The 24,255-nt window shown below is 42.1% G+C and overlaps 1 protein-coding gene across 1 annotated transcript; it reads left to right on the plus strand.

The window, feature by feature from the left end:
• Positions 1–13,159: 13,159 nt before the first annotated feature.
• On the plus strand, positions 13,160–14,109 carry LOC119963441 (cytokine-like protein 1). Its single transcript, XM_038792578.1, has 4 exons — positions 13,160–13,405; positions 13,491–13,535; positions 13,642–13,788; positions 13,939–14,109. Exons 1-4 carry the CDS (start codon positions 13,262–13,264, stop codon positions 14,020–14,022), a joined length of 420 nt encoding a protein of 139 aa, XP_038648506.1. The 5' UTR covers positions 13,160–13,261; the 3' UTR covers positions 14,023–14,109.
• The last annotated feature ends 10,146 nt before the right edge of the window (positions 14,110–24,255 follow it).

Genomic DNA, 24,255 nt, shown 5'->3' on the forward strand with positions numbered 1-24,255 from the left:
GTCAACTGTCTACACGAGGCAATTAATACTTGTCATTTGCAATTTCCATAGATGTCAAAGCAAATTAAGGGCTTTGACTGTTTTGGGCAGGCACAGCTGTTCAATTAGTAATTCACTCCTCAATAAAAAGCGATTAGCTTGGCTACTTAATTGTCAGTTGTTAGTGTCTGGTTACATGTGATGCACTTCTCCTGTGAACTAGTGCTGAATTAACACCCTGGGGAGTGTTGCAGTGAATTAGAGCAGGGCTTGTAAAAGTGCAGGTCATGACCCGTGGGTGGGTCGCGGATGGGTGTCGGGAGGGTCGCGGAGTGATTGGTCGCGGTATTCCCATGCGGTCCCGATCGCAGGAGAAGCGACCAACGACCACCCTGGAATTTTGATTGAGAATATTGCCACTTTTCTTTTAAATGAGAAGAAATTATGCTGCAGTCATTCGGGCAGAAGTGGCAGTAGTGAACAGGTCACAGAACAAGCCCTGTATATACATTTATCATCAAACGTCCTCTCTGTACATGATTTTGGAGCCAAATCACAGAGGAGAGCTTCTTCCATTTTCTAGCGGCTGGAAAGCAATAACGTAGTGAAACAAAATTTTGTACACAGCAAGGACCCATAAACATCAGGAATGGTCGACAACGAATGACCAAGATTCATCTAAATTGCCAAAGACACGAATAGACAGTGTACTTACTGGACAGGACCTCACAAGTGAATCTGCTGGAGAGAGCTGCTTAGGAGAGTCCGGATCTCCAGTGTTAGCTTTGTACAGAGCTACAAATAAAAATATTTTTATTGAAGTTTACATTTGTACACTGTACACGAGATGATTGAAACAGTTATTGTTTCCAATTTACATGCCTTTCCTTTTTTTGGCACCTCCTCTCACCCCGCCCCACCCCCCCTCCCACCTTGTCCCTGTCCCCCCCCCCCCCCCCCCACCCCATCTCTGCTCCCCCCTCCCCTTTCCTGCTATTTTCAGGTTCTGTCTGAGGCCCTTTTCTTTGCCGTAGTTGTATTATCGATTGTTCATTTTGTTTTTATGGTTGTGGGGGTGGGGGTGGGGGGGGGGGGGGGGGGTGCAGGGTGCTCTGGCCCCCAAAGAACAAATTTAACTCAAAAACAAAGCAGTATAAAGATGATTTCTTGAGATATGATTTTGTCAATTGTGCTAATTGGAATAAGGAGGAGAGGGCCAGAGACACAAACAGGCCAAGATCTCACAACTGAATCTGCTGGAGAGAGCTTCTCAGGAGAGCCCATGGCAGGACAAAGCAGTGCTGCTGTGAGCTGTATCCAGAGCTCCAGAACCCCTGGTGAACAAACCCATTAAGAAGAAACTGAATTCGGGAACAAAGCAACATAAATGTGATTTCTTGAGGTACGGCTTTATTAATTGTGCCAATGCAAATCAGGATGCAATGCCCATGTGTGTTATATGCAGGGAAGTACAGGCAAATGAGAGGAGAGGTTTCTGATTTTGAAAGAGAAGTGGTCGGTGAAAATTCATTTTTGAGGTTGAGGTTATTAAATTACAGCTGACAACAAAGGAAACGATTACACTGCTGTACCTGCCCTATGATACCACATGAAAAACACGCCAAAAGCCCATGAAGCTGTCAACATTCTGGAGTAGCATCTCTCAGGAGTATCCAGTGCTGAGTAAAACAAGCATTTTGTTTACATTGCCCTTCATGACGATCTACAAGTGTGAGGTTGTATTTTCTGTTTTCACAAAGGTGAAGACAGCACAAAGGAACTGGCTGAAGTCTGCATTTGATATGCGCATTGTCCTCTCCTCCTGTGAACCTGATTTGAGTGAGATTTTGAGGACCAAGCAGGCTCCCTTTTCACATTAAAAATCAGCGAACATGGCATGTGCTGCAAAGGTCAGCCGGTGTGAGTCACAAAGGTCAGCCTGCTTGGATCCCAAAGGTTGGCCTGTTGGCAAAAAATGAATTAAAGGGATCTCTGGCGAGACCTGCAGTTGATGAAACACAGGGCAAAGCAAGAGATGGGGAGGAAGCTATTCGCTGAATTTCCCTGATCCAGTGTTATCATTGAATCTCTATGCACATTTGGATCAGAGAATTACTCCTGAATGCTGATGATGTCATGCTGGTTAGTCACAGAGATTACCAGCTACAAAGACTCATGGATTGACTAGGGGCTTTACACAGGAACTTCATTGAAGCCTAATTGTGACAATAAGTGATTATTATTATTATTATCAATGCCCGTAAATTGTTTTCCCCACTATAAATGTCAAGAAACCATGGATATGGGACAGAATGTCACACGTCCACCCTTGATCACACTGAATAAAACCCCACTGGAAACTGTTAACAAATTCTGCTGTCTTGGTTCCAGTGGTGACATAGAATCCGTCTGTGGATGAATAATTTGACGCACACATTAGGAAAGCATATACCACCTTTTACTGACTCTCGAAATGTACACGGAGGTATATCAAACTGCATCTTTGAACCAAGATGCTGGTGTTTTCCGTTTTTGTTGTTTGACAATGGAGCATGGATGATTCCTGGTTATTAAGAAATGAACCTTGGCAGTTTTCATCTTTGAACGCAAAAGTTCACTTTTCAGATGCAAATCTCCCAAGTTTGCCAACGTTTATCAAGCAGAGGTGACTTCGCTGATTTAGATATGTTCATGGGAATGCATCCATTGTCCATCTTGAGGATCCTCAGTATGGTGAGAAAGTCAGAGCAGGAAGTCCAATAAAATGTCCAAAGTTCCACTTCGTGGATGTTTACAAGCATGCCATGAAGGTCCTAAACACCGATTTCTACCCCGAAGGAGACCCTAGCCAATGACAGGAGTAATTGGCAACATCACCTGTGGGCTGGCACGTGCCACCATAAGACCAGTGGCTACAGCAGCTTTACAGCAGGTGCCAACACTGGAAACAAGCCACAACGACCCATGATAACCACCTCCATATGCAGCGGAACCTGCCTCCCACTGCTTCCTCTCTTGAGCCATCGGTAAAAGAGCACCATATGGAACTACCCTAGTCCCAACGGACTGGTTGCATGCCCATCAACTTATGCAGGTGAAAAGTTGCTGGCAAACTTACAGAACTGTGTCCATGTCCTCAAGATGATGCTCATGCTGTTAATGTCCTCCAGCCTCCATCGCAACATTCTTACACCTTCTCTTGCCATTTTGCTGGAACAGTGATTTGCTTCTGGTCCACACTGCTGCAGGCTACATTTAAAGGCTACCTTATTCTTTTTTTGCAGCCATCTTCCAGAAGCAGACAAACAATTTTGGAAGCCAGAAGCATTGCATGCATTGAATGAATGCATACCTCCTTTAAGATGTTAATTTATCCATGGAATTGTGGCACTGAGGTCCAAATGGAAATCGCACAGACTAGATGCCCACCCAAACTTTTTTTATTCTTTAATTTGATGTGGGCATCTCTGGCGAGAACAGCATTTATTGCCCATCCCTAATTGCCCTTGAACTTGAGTGGCTTGCTAGGCCATTGCAGAGGGCAGTGAAGAGTCAACCACATTGCTGTGGGTCTGGAGTCACATGTAGGCCAGACCAGGTAAGGATGGCCGATTTCCCTATTCTAAAGAACATTAGTGAACCAGATTACTTTTTACAACAATTGATGTTAGCTGTCAGGGTCACCATTATTGGGAGTAGCTTCAAATTTCTGCTTTATTGTGGGATTTCAACCCATGTCCTCTGAGTATTAGTCTGGGCCTCTGGATTATTCATCCAGTGACATTACCATGATGATACCATCTCCCCTTGCCCATTTATCAAGCAAATGTAAGTGAGGCCTGGCAGTCGAAATTATCAAGGCATCTCCAATGTTGGCTTTTTGGTTAAGTTTCTCATTTTGGTCCTGCTATGAATCATAGAATCATAGAATTTGCAGTGCAGAAGGAGGCCATTCGGCCCTTCGAGTCTGCACTGGCCCTTTGAAAGAGCACCCTACCTAAGCCCACGCCTCCACCCTATCCCCGTAAGCATACCTAATATTTTTTTGGACTCTAAGGGCAATTTAGCATAGCCAATTCACCTAACCTGCACATCTTTGGACTGTGGGAAGAAACCGGAACACCGGGAGGAAACCCACACAGACACGGGGAGAACGTGCAGACTCCGCACAGACAGTGACCCAAGCCGGGAATCGAACCTGGGACCCTAGACCTGTGAAGCAACAGTGCTAACCACTGTGCTACCGTACCGCCCAAGTATCATAAGAACATAAGGACTAGGTGCAGGAGTAGGCCATCTGGCCCCTCGAGCCTGCTCCACCATTCAATGAAATCATGACTGATCTTTTGTGGATTCAGCTCCACTTTCCGGCCCGAACACCATAACCCTTAATCCCTTTATTCTTCAAAAAACTATCTATCTTTACCTTAAAAACATTTAATGAAGGAGCCTCAACTGCTTCACTGGGCAAGGAATTCCATAGATTCACAACCCTTTGGGTGAAGAAGTTCCTCCTAAATTCAGTCCGAAATCTACTTCCCCTTATTTTGAGGCTATGCCCACTAGTTCTACTTTCACCCGCCAGTGGAAACAATCTGCCCGCATCTATCCTATCTATTCCCTTCATAATTTTATGTGATTCTCTAAGATCCCCCCTCATCCTTCTAAATTCCAACAAGTACAGTCCCAGTCTACTCAACCTCTCCTTATAATCCAACCCCTTCAGCTCTGGGATTAACCTAGTGAATCTCCTCTGCACACCCTCCAGTGCCAGTACGTCCTTTCTCAGGTAAGGAGACCAAAACTGAACACAATACTCCAGGTGTGGCCTCACTAACACTTTATACAATTGCAGCATAACCTCCCTAGTCTTAAACTCCATCCCTCTAGCAATGAAGGACAAAATTCCATTTGCCTTCTTAATCACCTGTTGCACCTGTAAACCGACTTTTTGCGACTCATGCACTAGCACACCCAGGTCTCTCTGCACAGCAGCATGTTTTAATATTTTATCATTTAAATAATAATCCCTTTTGCTGTTATTCCTACCAAAACGGATAACCTCACATTTGCCAACATTGTATTCCATCTGCCAGACCCGAGCCCATTCACTTAACCTATCCAAATCCCTCTGCAGACTTCCGGTACCCTCTGCACTTTTTGCTTTACCACTCATCTTAGTGTTGTCTGCAAACTTGGACACATTGCACTTGGTCCCCAACTTCAAATCATCTCTGTAAATTGTGAACAATTGTGGGCCCAACGCTTATCCCTGAGGGACACCACTAGCTACTGATTGCCAACCAGAGAAACACCCATTAATCCCCACTCTTTGCTTTCTATTAATTAACCAATCCTCTATCTATGCTACTACTTTACCCTTAATGCCATGCATCTTTATCTTATGCAGCAACCTTTTGTGTGGCACCTTGTCAAACGTTTTCTGAAAATCCAGATATACCACATCCATTGGCTCCCTATTATCTACCGCACTGGTAATGTCCTCAAAAAATTGCACTCAATTAGTTAGGCATGATCTGCCCTTTATGAATCCATTGGGCATCTGGTCAATGGGACAATTTCCTTCCAGATGCCTCACTATTTCTTCCTTGGTGATAGATTCCAGTATCTTCCCAATTACAGAAGTTAAGCTCACTGGCCTATAATTACCCGCTTTCTGCCTACCTCCTTTTTTAAACAGTGGTGTCATGTTTGCCAATTTCCAATCGGCCGGGGCCACCCCAGAGTCTAGTGAATTTTGGTAAATTATCACTGGTGCATTTGCAATTTCCCTAGCCATCTCTTTTAGCACTCTGGGATGCATTCCATCAGGGCCAGGAGACTTGTCTACCTTTAGCCCCATTAACTTGCCCATCACTACCTCCTTAGTGATAACAATCCTCTCAAGGTCCTCACCTGTTATAGCCTCATTTCTATCAGTCACTGGCATGTTATTTGTGTCTTCCACTATGAAGACCGACCCAAAAAACCTGTTCAGTTCCTCAGCCATTTCCTCATCTCCCATTCTTAAATCTCCCTTCTCATCCTCTAATGGACCAATATTTACCTTAGCCACTCTTTTTTGTTTTATATATTTGTAGAAACATTTACTATCTGTTTTTATATTCTGAGCATGTTTACTCTCATAATCTATCTTACTCTTCTTTATAGCTTTTTTAGTAGCTTTCTGTTGCCCCCTAAAGATTTCCCAGTCCTCTAGTCTCCCACTAATCTTTGCCACTTGGTATGCTTTTTCCTTCAATTTGATACTCTCCCTTATTTCCTTAGATATCCACAGTCGATTTTCCCTCCTTCTACCGTCCTTCCTTTTAGTTGGTATAAACCTTTGCTGAGCACTGTGAAAAATCGCTTAGGTTCTCTACTGTTCCTTAACTGTTTCACCACAAAGTATTTGCTCCCAGTCTACTTTAGCTAGCTCTTCTCTCATCCCATTGTAATCTCCTTTGTTTAAGCACAAAACACTCGTGTTTGATTTTACCTTCTCACCCTCCATCTGTATTTTAAATTCTACCATATTGTGATCGCATCTTCCGAGTGGATCCCTAACTATGAGATCATTAATCAATCCTGTCTCATTACACAAGACCAGATCTAGGACCGCTTGTTCCCTCGTAGGTTCCATTACATACTGTTCTAGGAAACTATCGCGGATACATTCTATTAACTCCTGCTCAAGGCTGCCTTGACAGACCTGGTTAAACCAATCGACATGTAGATTAAAATCCCCCATAACTGCTGTACCATTTCTACATGCAGCAGTTATTTCTTTGTTTATTGCCTGTCCCACCATAATGTTACTATTTTGTGGCCTATAGACTACTCCTATTAGTGATTTTTTCGCCTTACTATTCCTGATTTCCACCCAAATGGATTCAACCTTATCCTCCATAGCACTGATGTCATCCCTTACTATTGCCCTGATGTCATCCTTAAATAACAGAGCTACACCACCTCCCTTACCATCCACTCTGTCCTTCCGGATAGTTTGATACCCTCAGATATTTAACTCCCAGTCTTGACCATCCTTTAACCATCGTGAATGACTATGATTTAGTGGCCATGTTTAACCATGACCTCTAAATCATCGTCATTCACGATGATTTGCGCCATCAATTAATTTACCTTATTCCGAATACTACGAGCATTCAGATAAAGTACACTTATGTTGGCTTTTATACCTCTGCTTTGAATTGTAACACCTCGATCAGTAACATGTCCTAAGTTATATTTCCTCTTCACTTTTCTCCTAATTTTCCTTGTCGTTGAACCCATATCTTCATGTGACAACCTGCCGCATCGCTAACCATTAATGTTTGTACTTCCTTTTTTATTCCTTTTAGTATTACTGGGCTTATTCACTGAGCTCCCCTCAGTCACTGCACGTTGTACTGTCGCCCTTTTTGATTTTTGACTGTGGCTTCTCTGCCTTACACATTCCTCCTGACTGCCTTTTGTTTCTGACCCTGTTTTACTACCTTCCAACTTCCTGCATTGGTTCCCATTCCCCTGCCACATTAGTTTAAACCCTCCCCAACCACTCTAGCAAACATCCCCCCCAGGACATTGGTTCCAGTTCTGCCCAGGTGCAGACCATCCGGTTTGTACTGGTCCCACCTCCCCCAGAACCGGTTCCAATGCCTCAGGAATTTGAATCTCTCCCTCTTGCACCATCACCCCCCCCCCCCCCTCACAGAATGTAGAATGTCCTGCGACCACACCGAGACATCCTTGACCCTTACACCAGGGAGGCAACATACCATCCTGGAGTCTCGATTGTATCCACAGAGCCGCCTGTCTATCCCCCTTACGATTGAGTCCCCTATCACTATAGCCCTGCCATTCTTCTTCCTGCCCTGCTGCACAGCAGAGCCAGCCACGGTGCCATGAACCTGGCTGCTGCTGCCTTCCTCTGGTGAGCCATCTCCATCAACAGTATCCAAAGCGGTATATCTGTTTTGCAGGGAGATGACCGCCGGGGACACCTGCACTGCCTTCCTACTCTTGCTCTATCTTTTGGTCACCCATTTTCTATCTCCCTCAGTAACTTTCACCTGCGGTGCGACCAACTCGCTAAACGTGCTATCCACGATGCCCTCAGCATCGCGGATGCTCCAAAGTGAATCATCCCGCAGCTCCAGAGCCATCAAGCGGTCTAACAGGAGCTGCAACTGGACACACTTCTTGCACGTGAAGGAGCCAGGGACAGTGGACGTGTCCCTGAGCTCCCAGATCGCACATGAGGAGCATGACACGGGTCTGGGTTCTCCTGCCATGCCTTAAACCTTCGGTTAACTTATACAACTACAATTCCAAAAAAAAACAAAGAAAAAAATAAATATACCAATGAAGAGAAAACGAAAAACTACTTACCAGTCACTTACCAGGGATAAAAAAACACCTCCTCCCTCCCAAGCTTCGAATTCCCACCTAGCTTCAAATTCCCAAACTCACTCTTAGCTGTGTCTCACTCTGGCTGTGTCTTCTCTGGCTCACTGGAAGAACTCACTGCCCAAGTTAAAATTAGGGCCGTGCTGTTAGTGCATTTCCATGTAATTGTTTTTAGATTTAGACATTATAAACATGAATGAAGATAATAATAACCTTTATTGTCACATGTAGGCTTACATTAACATGGCACTGATGTTACTGTGAAATGCCCCTCGTCGCCACATTCCCGGTGCCTGTTCAGGTACACAGAGAGAGAATTCAGAACAATGTCCCAATCAGGTCAACCCGGTTGCCCTAACAAAATATAGGGCCTTAAATGCTAATTTAGGATTATTATTCCTGTACTGCCCCATCAGGCTTTCTTGTAGGCGGAAAGTGTACCACACAATTTAGCTGCAGAAAGCAGATAAACAGTGAGGGCTAATAGTAGATCTCAATTCCCCTAGACTGTTTTCAGTTGCCAAGTAATGCAATAACAACAGTTTCAAGCATTACTGTTAAAACATACATACAGATGTTGAATTCTTAATCTGTCACAAAGTATAACAGTTTACAAACATTAAGTTATTTCAGCAGTTTCTTGCCTTTAAATATTCCACTGAGTTTTATTAATAAATATTTCTAGTTGTGCAAATATTGATAGAACTTAAACAAATACATTATTTATATATTTTTGTAGATTATCCTCCTTTCTTGTTACTGGAATAAAGTATTCAAACTATGCATTAATAAAATGTTGCCCCTTGGAGGGAGAGAGACTTCAAAAACAGCAGAAATTAGTTTAAACCTGAGCTCCAAATTTCAAGCATATTTTTGCTAGTACAAAGCAACCACAGGCAGCTTAGGGCTCCTAAAATAAATACTATTTTCCCAAATAAATGAAACAGCATACTTCAAGTATGAGGTTAGCCTTTGGGGGATAAAACACAAGTACCATTATTGGAACAACAGCATGCACAATCAACTGAACAAACCCTTTTGAAGTAAATGTAATCATTTCAAGGGTGAGGTTCCAACGCATGATATAGTCATCACATATATAAAACTTGTAAAGTCACAAACTAGTAAACTCTATGAGATAAAATAGACACTGCCGGGAAATTCATTTCCCACAGTGGTTAGCACTGTTGCTTCACAGCTCCAGGGTCCCAGGTTCGATTCCCAGCTTGGGTGACTGTGTGGAATCTGCACGTTCTCCCATGTCTGCGTGGGTTTCCTCCAGGTGCTCTGGTTTCCTCCCACAAGTCCGAAAGACGTGCTGTTCGGTAATTTGGACATTCTGAATTCTCCCTCTGTGTACCCGAACAGGCGCATGAATGTGGCAACTAGGGGCTTTTCACAGTGACTTCATTGCAGCGTTAATGTAAGCCTACGTGTGACAATAAAGATTATTATTATTGCAACCAGACTTATTGGGTTGGACTTGCTCTGAGTGTCTTCTGTGTACTTTTGCATCTATTTGGATTTGATTTCTTGGTTTTTTAAAAATAAATTTGGAGTACCCAATTCTTTTTTTCCCAATTAAGGGCAATTTAGCGTGTCCAATCTACCTAGTCTGCACATCATTTTGGGTTGTGGGTGTGAGACCCACGCAGACGCAGGGACAATGTGCAAACTCCACACAGACAGTGACCCAGAGCCGGGATTGAAGGATTTAATTTATTGTCATGTGTACTGGAAAAGTGTTGTTCTGCACACATTCTAGACACGTCGTTCCATACATGACAAAAACTTAGGACATACATAAATGCACTATATAAATACATAGGTACAGACATTGGTTGAAGCACATGGACTGTAGTGCTACTCAGTAGAGAAGATATGTGATGAGCTCAGTTCAGTCCACAAGAGGGTCATTCAGGAGTATGGTAACAGCGGGGAAGCTGTTTTTGAATCTGTTAGTGTGTGTCCTCAGACTTTTGTATCTCCTGCCCGATGGAAGAAGTTGAAAGAGAGAATAACTCAGCTGGAGGGGTATTTGACTATGTAGCAGGAGATGAAGACAGTCAATGGATGTAGTGATCTGTTGCTATTTGGTTGTTTAATGAGAAATAAATTAATTGTCAGCATTTTCTAATTCAACCTGCTTCACTCAGGATGTTTAATTTTTGTATTCCCCTTCACCCGAACAGGCAGATTGGGTTCAATATAAAAGATGCCATGTTGTATTTTGGAGAAAAGGGGAGTTATCCCCAGTGTGCTTGCCAATGTTTATCCTCAATATTACAAAAGAAAGGCTATCTGGTCATTATCACAGTGCTGTTTGTGGGACCTTATTGTGTGTAAATTGGCTGCTGTGTTTCCTGCATTACATCAGTGGCTTTGAGCCTTCCATTGATTGTGAGAGGCACTACATAAATACTAACCTTTCTTTCTCTGGGTTTTCCTCTGCACTTGTAGGTTTTGAAGGAGAATGACAGAAAAAGAATGTCAGGCAGATACATCTGGGTCTCAATGCTTGGTCAGAATCTCCTCTTCTTAACACTGATATCAATGTGTACAGGGCCTAGCAATTATAATTAGCCAAGTGCAAATACTTTGATTTCCGGAGGAGTCAATCACAGAACTGTACAGACTTCTGCAGTCAAACAAATGACAAAGGCAATTCAGTCAGTGCTTCTAAAGACAACTACTATATTGTCATTTATGTTCTTGAGTCTTTCCATGCAATAAACAGAAGATAGCTGCCAAAGCTCCCAGTCTACGCTGACCAGTTGCAACCCACCAAACCAATGAGGCTTTGTTTACCAGGCCAATCAGTTCATCTGTTTTCCCTCCTGAAAATATTTTGCAATATGAAAAAGATGTGTTTCCCATATGATTGGATTTTCTAAGGGTACACGGGATTATTGACGGCTGCACGGATGACTATCCAGATCACAACCCCAAATATTACACCTTTCACAAACAGAAAGGATTTTACTCTGTAAACGTGCAGCTGGTTTGCGAATCTCGATACCCATTTATATCTAGGTTCAGAACCATGCATATGATTGTGTTCGGGAAACAAAGGTAGCGTTAAGGGATTTATACTTGTTTTCGCAAACATTAGAAATAAGATACAGTTTTCAGTGGGTTCAGTTTAAGTGGGTCCCTGTGCCTCGAAGGGTAAAACCTAAAGTTAGATTCACAATGGACAAAGGTGTCTTTATGTATGGGGGTTGGTTAGGTTCCAACTGTGTTTCGATGTGCTTCGAGAATCCACATAAAAGCATAAATTTCTGGGAATGAATCATAGAATTCCTACAGTCCAGAAGGAGGCCATTCAGCCCTTTGAATCTGCACTGACCCTCCAAAAGAGCACACAAGGTTCACTCCCCTGTCCACCCAGCCCTATCCCCATAACCTAACCTGCACATCCCTGGACTATGGGGGGAAATCGGAGCACCCGGAGGAAACCCACGCAGACATGGGTAGAAAGTGCAAACTGCCATTCATTGAGGTAGAGTTCCAGCTTTACTATCATGGTTTCAGGGATGAGGGATTAATGTGAATGGACTGGAGGAATTGGTGTTCTCCTTAGTGCTACAAAGGCTAAGAGAAGATTCAATGGCATGATTAAAATCATGAAGGGCTTAAAAGAAACATTCCAATTCTGCAAGTCCTTAACCAGCAGGCACAGATTCAAGGTGATTGGCAAAACATCAGGGGTGGCATGAGGAAAAGTGTTATTACACAAGAAGTGGCTAGGATTTAGTTGGCACTGACTGCCTGAATGAATCGTTAAAACAAATTCAGCAGTAACTTTGGATAAATAATTGAAGCAGAGAGAATTGCAGAGATATGGAGGAGAAGCGGCAAAGTGGATTGATCCTTGAAAGAGCCAGCACACATTTATAATAATAATCTTTATTGTCACAAGTAGGCTGACAGTAACATTGCAATGAAGCTACTGTGAAAATCCTCCAGCCACCACATTCCGGCGCCTGTTCAGGTACACAGAGGGAGAATTCAGAATGTCCAATTCACCTAACAAGCACGTCTTTCAGGACTTGTGGGAGGAAACCGGAGCAACCGGAGGAAACCCACACAAACAGGGGGAGAACGTGCACACTCCTTACCGACAGTGACCCAAGCCAGGAATCGAACCCGGGACCCTGGTGCTATGAAGCAACAGTGCTAACCACTAAAGGACTGAATGGCTGATATCTGTGCTGGGATTCGATGAGGCCCTCGTACTTTGTTATTTTCAATGTTGGGTGGGGTATTATGACATAAAGTAAAACAATCTACAGAAAACTGGACTCTATTGGTTTATATTTTACATGCAAAGCAGTCCAGGTGGTTGCGTTCAAATTTAGAATTAGAATCAGGACTTTCTGGAAGATGATTTGTGTTAGGTGCACAGAGAATAGACAGAGCTCTGTGTGAGGTGACAGCAGCCAGATCACAGGCTGAGGAAAGGCCGAAGTATTAGTAAAGACTGTATGGGAGCCAGGGAGCTGCGAGACCCTGTGCTATTCCACAAGGAATAAATCCCAGATTGGAAACAATGTTCCTCGTTAATAAGAAACATGGCTGTTTATCTCGACCCTGTTCTAAAACGGATCCAGCTGTCTATTCCAGCGGCTCCCTGCTGAGATTTCGTTGGGAACACATCCCAGGTTTCGGTGAGTTCAATCTGATTCGTCCCTTGAGGGGGAGCCCAGCCTCAACAAGGATCCAATTCAGTTCTGAAAGGGGCGGTGGGTAATAAATAGGTTTCATAATTCGGAGCTTGCTTGGTACTAAACTCACTTTCCATCCTCGCAAATATAAAGAAGTGAGGCTCCAGCAGGGGAACTTGGATTTGACGCAAGGCTGTGGAGACGGGATGGGTTTGTCCAGGAAAATCCTTCTCTTTTCCACACTCCTTGTAATTGCCGATTCTGCCCCTCCGACCTGCTACTCTGCTGTTGTGAGATTGAGTAAAGGGATTACGGAGTCTCTGGGCAGATTAGAGACCTTTTCCATCACGGTAAATTGCAGCCCAGACTCGCTGGTTTGATTGCTCAGTGGGATCTTTGCACGGTGACTATAAATGAATTGTGTTCCTTCCACAGAAACGGTGCCTCGCTAACCTGCCGAAGCTCTACATTAACGTGCATGTAAGTACTTGAGCGATTTGAGAACTGTAATAACGTGGCTGTGGCTGTTGTTGGGGTGTGTGCACCAGCTCATCCTGGGATCTCTATCTCCCTGTCGATGCTGCAGAACGCCTGTGTGACCATCAAACTTCGTGACCACCTCTACGCTTTGGAAAACCTCATCACCCCCCAGTGCAGAGAGCTCAAAAGAATTGAGTTCCTCAAAGTGCGAGTCAAGCGCTTGTTCAACATGATCAACCGACTCTGCTACAGGGTAATGTATACTTTGCCTTGTCTTATCCGGCCAGGGACTATAGACAACTGTTAGCACTTGCTGCACACCAACAAGCGTCTCCTCCTGATACACACAAACTGTATCCAGCTCAGTGTCATTAACATTTTACTCCCCTTTGTCACTCCACAGGACCTGGTGTTCTTCATTGACGATTGCGCAGCGCTGGAACGCCCTCCTCCTCCGCCCGAGCCGCAAGACGAGCTCCTGGACTGAAGCCTCGGCTGGATTGACATTGAGCCGCAATCGCTACAACCCCGCGTCCAACCAACCGCCTGAGAACCGGGAATCAAACCCGGCCCGGACTGCAGGCTTTGCTGTGTTTGGGAGGGGGATGGGGGGGGGGGGGGGGTGCCGAGTGATGGTTTGATGCTTTGTATTCAATGGATAAGTTAATTAAAGTGAGTTACTTTAAGTGAGTTACAGGGTGTACAGGATGGGGGGGGGGGGGGGGGGGGGGGGTCCGCTAAATTCGATTCCGATGAATGCTGTAGTACACAAAAATAAACAAGGTAACAAAACTATGGTGTTTCTATTTGGATTGTGAACCTGCCTCGATTCTGAAGTCAGGAACAGGGGTGTAACTTATTATAGCAACATTATTATAGAGTCGGGGTGTACCGTATTATAGCAATATTATTATAGAGTCAGGGGTGTACCATATTATAGCAACATTATTATAGAGGGTCAGGGTGTACCATATTATACCAACATTATTATAGAGTCAGGGGTGTACCGTATTATAGCAACATTATTATAGAGTCAGGGGTGTACCGTATTATAGCAACATTATTATAGAGTCAGGGGTGTACCATATTATACCAACATTATTATAGAGTCAGGGGTGTACCATATTATAGCAACATTATTATAGAGGGTCAGGGTGTACCATATTATACCAACATTATTATAGAGTCAGGGGTGTACCATATTATAGCAACATTATTATAGAGGGTCAGGGTGTACCATATTATACCAACATTATTATAGGGAGCCAGGGGTGTACCATATTATAGCAACATTATTATAGAGGGTCAGGGTGTACTATATTATACCAACATTATTATAGAGTCAGGGGTGTTCCGTATTATAGCAACATTATTATAGAGTCAGGGGTGTACCATATTATACCAACATTATTATAGAGGGTCAGGGTGTACTATATTATACCAACATTATTATAGAGTCAGGGGTGTACCGTATTAAAGCAACATTATTATAGAGTCAGGGGTGTACCATATTATAGCAACATTATTATAGAGGGTCAGGGTGTACCATATAATACCAACATTATTATAGCTAGCCAGGGGTGTACAATATTATAGCAACATTATTATAGAGGGCCAGGGTGAACCATATTATAACAACATTATTATAGAGGGTCAGGGGTGTACCATATTATAACAACATTATTATAGAGGGTCGGGGTGTACCATATTATACCAACATTATTATAGAGGGTCAGGGATGTACCATATTATAGCAACATTATTATAGAGCCCCATGGGTGTACCATATTATACCAACATTATCATAGAGGGTCAGGGATGTACCATATTATACCACCATTATTATAGAGCCCCATGAGTGTACCATATTCTACCAACACTATTATAGAGGGTCAGGGGTGCAAACATATTATATCAACATTATTATAGAGGGTCAGGGGTGTAACATATTATACCAACATTATTATAGAGTCAGGGGTGTACCTTATTATAGCAACATTATTATAGAGGGTCAGGGGTGTACCATATTATAGCAACATTATTATAGAGGGTCAGGGTGTACCATATTATACCAACATTATTATAGAGAGTCAGGGGTGTACCATATTATACCAACATTATTATAGAGGGTCAGGGATGTACCATATAATAGCAACATTATTATAGAGGACCAGGGGTGTACCATATTATACCAACATTATTATAGAGGGTCAGGGATGTACCATATTATACCAACATTATTATAGAGGGTCAGGGTGTACCATATTATACCAACATTATTATAGAGTGTCAGGGGTGTACCATATTATAACAGCATTATTATAGAGGGTCAGGGATGTACCATATTATACCAACATTATTATAGAGCCCCATGGGTGTACCATATTCTACCAACACTATTATAGAGGGTCAGGGGTGCAAACATATTATATCAACATTATTATAGAGGGTCAGGGGTGTAACATATTATACCAACATTATTATAGAGTCAGGGGTGTACCATATTATATCAACATTATTATAGAGGGTCAGGGTGTACCACATTATAGCAACATTGTTATAGAGGGTCAGGGTGTACCATATTATACCAACATTATTATAGAGGGTCAGGGATGCACCATATTGCAGCAACATTATTATAGAGGGTCAGGGGTGTACCATATTATAGCAACATTATTATAGAGGGTCAGGGTGTACCATATTATAGCAACATTGTTATAGAGGGTCAGGGTGTACCATATTATACCAACATTATTATAGAGGGCCAGGGTGTACCATATTATACCAACATTATTATAGAGGGCTAGGGGTGTACCATATTAAGCAACATTATTATAGAGAGTCAGGGGTGTACCATATTTTACCAACATTATTCGAGAGGGTCAGGCATGTACCATATTATAGCAACATTATTATAGAGGGTCAGGGTGTACCATATTATACCAACATCATTATAGAGGGCCAGGGGTGGGGGGGAAGGGAAAGTGAAAGCGACAGGGAGCAGGGAGTTAAATGGCAAGATACGCAGGAGGATAACATGTAGGCAGGTGGATTTAAGCTTGAGGCAGACTAGGAATGCAACAAAAGGAAGGATAACTTTGGACATCTTAGGACTTCCAATATCTGTACTGATAAGAAAGTTAACATTAAGGCACTTTACCTGAATGCTCGTAGCATTTGTAACAAAGTAGATGAACTAATGGCACAGATCATCGTGAATGATTATGATGTGGTAGGCATCACAGAGACATGGCTGCAGGGGGTTCAGGACTGGCAGTTAAACATCCAAGGATATACAACCTATCGAAAAGACAGGGAGGTGGGCCGAGGGAGTGGGGTTGCCTTGTTAGTTAAGAACAAAATTAAATCTATGGCACTAAACGACATAGGGTCGGATGATGTGGAGTCTGTGTGGGTAGAATTGAGGAACCACAAAGGCAAAAAAACCATAATGGGAGTTATGTACAGACCGCCTAACAGTGGTCAGGACCAGGGGCGCAACATGTACCGGGAAATAGAAAAGGCATATCAGAAAGGCAAGGTCACAGTGATCATGGGGGACTTCAATATGCAGGTGGATTGGGTAAATAATGTAGCCAGTGGATCCAAAGAAAAGGAATTCATGGAATGCTTACAAGATGGCTTTTTGGAACAGCTTGTCATGGAGCCCACAAGGGAGCAGGCTATTCTGGACCTAGTGCTATGTAATGAACCAGACTTTATTAAAGATCTTAAAGTAAGGGAACACTTAGGAAGCAGCGATCATAATATGGTTGAGTTCAGTCTGCAGTTTGAAAGAGAGAAGGCAAAATCGGATGTAATGGTGTTACAGTTAAATAAAGGTAATTACGAGGGCATGAGAGAGGAACTGGTGAAAATCAACTGGAAGCAGACCCTAGCAGGGAAGACAGTAGAGCAAAAATGGCAGGAGTTTGTATGCATAATTGAGGACACTGTACAGAGGTTCATCCCCAAGAAAAGAAAGATTATCCAGGGAGGGATTAGACAGCCATGGCTGACAAAGGAGGTCAGGAAATGTATCAAAGAAAAAGAGAGATCCTATAAAGTGGCCAAAAGCACTGGGAAATCAGAAGATTGGGAAGGCTACAAAAACAAACAGAGGTTAACAAAGAGACAAATAAGGAAGGAGAGGATCAAATATGAAGGCAGGCTAGCCAGTAATATAAGAAATGATAGTAAAAGTTTCTTTCAATACATAAGAAACAAACGTCAGGCCAAAGTAGACATTGGGCCAATTCAAACTGATTCTGGAAGGCTAGTGATGGGAGATGAGGAAATGGCTGGAGAACTTAATAAGTACTTTGCGTCTGTCTTCACAGTGGAAGACGTTAGTAATATCCCAAAAATTATAAAGGGTCAGGGGGCTGAGTTGAGTATGGTTGCCATTACAAAAGAGATGGTGCTAAAAAAGCTAAAAGGTCTTAAAATTGACAAATCTCCTGGCCCCGATGGGCTACATCCTAGAGTTCTGAGGGAGGTGGCTGAAGAAATAGCGGAAGCGTTGGTTGAGATCTTTCAAAAATCACTGGAGTCAGGGAAAGTCCCGGACGATTGGAAGATCGCTGTTGTAACCCCCTTGTTCAAGAAAGGATTAAGACAAAAGATGGAAAATTATAGGCCAATTAGCCTAACCTCGGTTGTTGGTAAAATTCTAGAATCGATCGTTAAGGATGAGATTTCTAATTTCTTGGAAGAGCAGGGTCGGATTAGAACAAGTCAACATGGATTTAGTAAGGGGAGGTCGTGCCTGACGAACCTGTTAGAATTCTTTGAGGAGGTGACAAGTAGGTTAGACCAGGGAAACCCAGTGGATGTGGTCTATCTGGATTTCCAAAAGGCCTTTGATAAGGTGCCACACAGGAGGCTGCTGAGTAAGGTGAGGGCCCATGGTGTTCGAGGTGAGCTACTGGCATGGGTTGAGGATTGGCTGTCTGACAGAAGGCAGAGAGTTGGGATAAAAGGTTCTTTTTCGGAATGGCAGCCGGTGACCAGCGGTGTCCCACAGGGTTCAGTGTTGGGGCCGCAGCTGTTCACCATATATATTAATGATCTGGATGAAGGGACTGGGGGCATTCTAGCGAAGTTTGCTGATGATACGAAGTTAGGTGGTCAGGCAGGTAGTGCTGAGGAAGTGGGGAGGCTGCAGAAGGATCTAGACAGTTTGGGAGAGTGGTGCAGGAAATGGCTGATGCATTTCAACGTGAGAAAATGTGAGGTCTTGCACTTTGGAAAAAAGAATCCAAGCATAGACTACTTTCTAAACGGTGAGAAAATTCATAATGCCAAAGTACAAAGGGATCTGGGAGTGCTAGTCGAGGATTCCCTAAAGGTAAACATGCAGGTTGAATCTGTGATTAAGAAAGCGAATGCTATGTTGTCATTTATCTCAAGAGGGTTGGAATATAAAAGCAGCGATGTGCTACTGAGCCTTTATAAGGCTCTGGTTAGGCCCCATTTGGAGTACTGTGTCCAGTTTTGGGCCCCACATCTCAGGAAGGACATACTGGCACTGGAGCGTGTCCAGCGGAGATTCACACGGATGATCCCTGGAATGGCGGGTCTAGCATATGAGGAACGGCTGGCGTTCCTGGGATTGTATTCATTGGAGTTCAGAAGGTTAAGAGGAGATCTAATAGAAACTTACAAGATAATACATGGCTTAGAAAGGATGGACGCAAAGAAACTGTTTCCGTTAGGCGAGGAGTCGAGGACCCGTGGGCACAGCCTTAGAATTAGAGGGGGTAAATTCAAAACAGAAATGCGGAGACATTTCTTCAGCCAGAGAGTGGTGGGCCTGTGGAATTCATTGCCGCAGAGTGCAGTGGAGGCCGGGACGCTAAATGGCTTCAAGGCAGAGATAGATAAATTCTTGATGTCGCGAGGAATTAAGGGCTATGGGGAGAATGCTGGGAGGTGGAGTTAAAATGCCCATCAGCCATGATTGAATGGCGGAGTGGACTCGATGGGCCGAATGGCCTTACTTCCACTCCTATGTCTTATGGTCTTATGGTCTTATGGGTGTACCATATTATAGCAACATTATTATAGAGAGTCAGGGGTGTACCATATTTTACCAACATTATTCGAGAGGGTCAGGCATGTACCATATTATACCAACATCATTATAGAGGGTCAGGGTGTACCATATCATAGCAACATTATTATAGAGGGTCAAGGTGTACCATATTATACCAACATTATTCGAGAGAGTCAGGCATGTACCATATTATACCAACATTATTATAAAGGGTCAGGGAGGCAGCACGGTGGTGCAGTGGTTAGCATTGCTGCCTCACGGCGCCAACGTCCCAGGTTCGTTCCCGGCTCTGGGTCACTGTCCGTGTGGAGTTTGCACATTCTCCCTGTGTTAGCGTGGGTATCACCGCCACAACCCAAAGATTTGCAGCACAGGTGTATTGGACACTTAAATTGCCCCTTCATTGGAAAGAAAAATGAATTGGGTACTCAAAATTTCTTTTTTTTAAAGGATCAGGGGTGTACCATATTATAGCTACATTATTATAGAGGGTGTGGGTGTACCATATTATAGCAACATTATTATAGAGGGTCAGGGATGTACCATATTGCAGCAACATTATTATAGAGGGCCTGGGGTGTACCATATTATAGCAACATTGTTATAGAGGGACAGGGTATACCATATTATAGCAACATTATTCTAGAGGGTCAGGGTGTACCATATTATAACAACATTATTATAGAGGGTCAGGGATGTACCATATTGCAGCAACATTGTTACAGAGGGTCAGGGTGTACTATATTATAGCAACATTATTATAGAGGGTCGGGGTGTACCATATTATAGCAACATTGTTATAGAGGGTCAGGGTGTACCATATTGCAGCAACATTATTATAGAGGGTCAGGGTGTACCATATTAGAGCAACATTATTATAGAGGGTCAGGGGTGTACCATATTATAACAACATTATTATAGAGGGTCAGGGTGTACCATATTATACCAACATTATTATAGAGGGTCAGGGTGTACCATATTAGAGCAACATTATTATAGAGGGTCAGGGGTGTACCATATTATACCAACGTTATTATAGAGGGTCAGGGTGTACCATATTATAACAACATTATTATAGAGGGTCAGGGGTGTACCATATTATAACAACATTATTATAGAGGGTCAGGGTGTACCATATTATACCAACATTATTATAGAGGGTCAGGGTGTACCATATTAGAGCAACATTATTATAGAGGGTCAGGGGTGTACCATATTATACCAACGTTATTATAGAGGGTCAGGGTGTACCATATTATAGCAACATTATTATAGAGGGTCAGGGGTGTACCATATTGCAGCAACATTATTATAGAAGGTCAGGGGTGTACCATATATTATACGAACATTATTATAGAGGATCAGGGTGTACCATATTATACCAACATTATTATAGAGGGTCAGGGTGCACCATATTATAGCAACATTATTATAGAGGGTCAGGGGTATACCATATTATAGCAACATTGTTATAGAGGGTCAGGGTGCACCATATTATAGCAACATTATTATAGAGGGTCAGGGGTATACCATATTATAGCAACATTGTTATAGAGGGTCAGGGGTGTACCATATTATAGTAACATTATTATCGAGGATCAGGGTGTACCATATTCTAGCAACGTTGTTTAGCACGACGCTAAATTGCTGGCTTTGAAAGCAGGCCAGCAGCACGGTTCGATTCCCGTAACAGCCTCCCCGAACAGGCACCGGAATGTGGCGACTAGGGGTTTTTCACAGTAACTTCATTTGAAGCCTACTCGTGACAATAAGCGATTTTCATTTTCATTGTTATAGAGGGTCAGGGGTGTACCATATTATAACAACACCATTATAGAGGGTCAGGGATGTACCATATTGCAGCAACATTATTATAGAGAGTCAGGGGTGTCCCATATTATAGCAACATTGTTATAGAGCGTCAGGGGTGTACCATATTATAGCCACACCATTATTGAGGGTCAGGAATGTACCATATTGCAGCAACATTATTAAAGAGGGTCAGGGTGTACCATATTCTACCAACGTTATTATAGAGGGTCAGGGGTGTACCTAATTATATCAACATTATTATGAGGGTCAGGGGTGTACCTAATTATATCAACATTATTATAGAGGGTCAGGGTGTACCTAATTATATCAACATTATTATAGAATTTATGACCTTTGTGTCTGGGTTCTGCTCTTTTTAGAGCAACCTTGACCAAACATATTTCCCCCTTTTCAGGTACATATCCAAACCGCACTAGGAAACAATTATTGCATCTGCAAACAATTTGAATTCTGAGATTTGTTTCTTGAATCGTATGACCATTTGTTTAAGAGCTGCTGAATGATGTATCTGCCTCTTTGAGCCAATTTTCTTCCAGCACACACATCCCACTCCCTTCTGCCAACTCACACCATATCCCCAGACCTACCTTCATGGAGAACTCAGCACTCAAATAAAATGTTTCAAGGCCTGTGTAGTTTGAATGTATTTTTTGCCAGTGACACTGCTTTCATGTTGTGGATGCAGATACATAGAGCGTATTATCTCCATATTCACAGACTAGTTGTTCTCACTTACATACTGTACAATATCGATTACACTTACATACTGTACATTATCCATTTCACTTACATACTGTACATTATCAATTACACTGACATACTGTACATTATCGATTACACTTACATACTGTACATTATCAATTACACTTACATGCTGTACATTATCGATTACACTTACATACTGTACATTATTGATTACATGCATATACTGTACATTATTGATTATACTTATGTACTGTACATTATCGATTACACTTACCTACTGTACATTATCAATTACACTTACATACTGTACATTATCAATTGCACGTATCCTGTACATTATCGATTACACATACATACTGTACATTATCGATTACACTGACATACTGTACATTATCGATTACACTGATATACTGTGCATTATCGATTACATGTATATACTGTACATGATTGATTATGTGTATCACTGTACATTATCGATTATGTGTTTATATTATACATTATCGATTACACTTACATACTGTACATTATTGATTACATGTATATACTGTACATTATCGATTACACTGATATGCTGTGCATTATCGATTACATGTATATACTGTACATTATTCATGACATGTATCTACTGTATATTATCAATTATGTGTTTATATTATACATTATTGATTACACTTACTGTACATTATTGATTACATGTATATCCTGTACATTATCGATTACACTGATATATTGTGCATTATCGATTACACTTACATACTGTACATTATCGATTACATTTATATACTGTACATTATCGATTACACTGATATACTGCACATTATCAATTACACGTATAAACTACATTATCGATTTCATTTATATACTGTACATTATTGATTACACTTACATACTGTACATTATCGATTACACTGATATACTGTGCATTATCGATTACACTTACATACTGCACATTATCAATTACACGTATAAACTACATTATCAATTTCATTTATATACTGTACATTATTGATTGCACTTACATACTGTACATTATCGATTACACTGATATACTGTGCATTATCGATTACACTTACATACTGCACATTATCAATTACACGTATAAACTACATTATCAATTTCATTTATATACTGTACATTATTGATTGCACTTACATACTGTACATTATCGATTACATTTACATGCGATACATTATCGATTACACTTACATGCTGTGCATTATCGATTACATTTATATACTTTACATTATTGATTACACTTACATACTGTACATTATTGATTACATTTACATGCTGTATATTATCAATTACACTTACATGCTGTGCGTTATCGATTACATTTATATACTGTACATTATAGATTGCATTTACATACTGTATATTATCGATTACATTTATATACTGTACATTATTGATTACACTTACATGCTGTGCATTATCGATTACATTTATATACTGTACATTATCGATTGCTCTTACATGCTGTGCATTATCGATTACATTTACATACTGTACATTTTGGATTACACTTATATACTGTACATTATGGATTACACATATAAGGTGTACATTATGGATTCCACGTTTAAACTGTACATTATTGATTACTGGATCTGTACTGGATCGTGCTATGATTATTGAGATACCCTCTATTACGACTCAGGAGAGAAGATTTGTAATTCAAAGGCTTTAATTACCAGAGAATCGGACAGCTGCCGAGAAGTGTGCTCACAGCATGCTGCCCAGTAAGTATCATCTTATATACCGTTTCCTGGGGGCGGAGCCAGAGGCGGTTCCCCTAGGGTTCCAAGCCTGGTCTTAAAGGGCCATTGTATTAAAGGCAAGGTACAGTTACAGCAGTTATACCGATACCATTCATCACATTCACCCCCTGTTTAAAAAAAACACATAGTCCGTCGGGGGTGAAGTGGAGTTATAAGTCCAGTCTTTTGGGTGGTCTGACCTTCCATGCTGACCTTCTCCGCTCCGGTGGAATCGACAGCCAACGTGGAGCGAGACCCCAGAGGTGGACTTCCTGGGGAAGACAAACAAACGGCTGTGAGGGGTCTCGTTCGTGGCCGTACAGAGGAACGACCTAACGGAATGTAGGGCATCGGATAGGACCTC

This window comes from Scyliorhinus canicula, chromosome 3 (genome assembly GCF_902713615.1).
Source record: "Scyliorhinus canicula chromosome 3, sScyCan1.1, whole genome shotgun sequence".
NCBI lineage: Eukaryota > Metazoa > Chordata > Chondrichthyes > Carcharhiniformes > Scyliorhinidae > Scyliorhinus > Scyliorhinus canicula.

Coding starts and splice junctions, on each gene's coding strand:
- LOC119963441 (XM_038792578.1), top strand. CDS start 13,262: ATGGGTTTGTCCAGGAAAATCCTTCTCTTTTCCACACTCCTTGTAATT. Junction 13,536..13,641: donor AGCTCTACATTAACGTGCAT/GTAAGTACTTGA, acceptor TCGATGCTGCAG/AACGCCTGTGTGACCATCAA. Junction 13,789..13,938: donor TCAACCGACTCTGCTACAGG/GTAATGTATACT, acceptor GTCACTCCACAG/GACCTGGTGTTCTTCATTGA.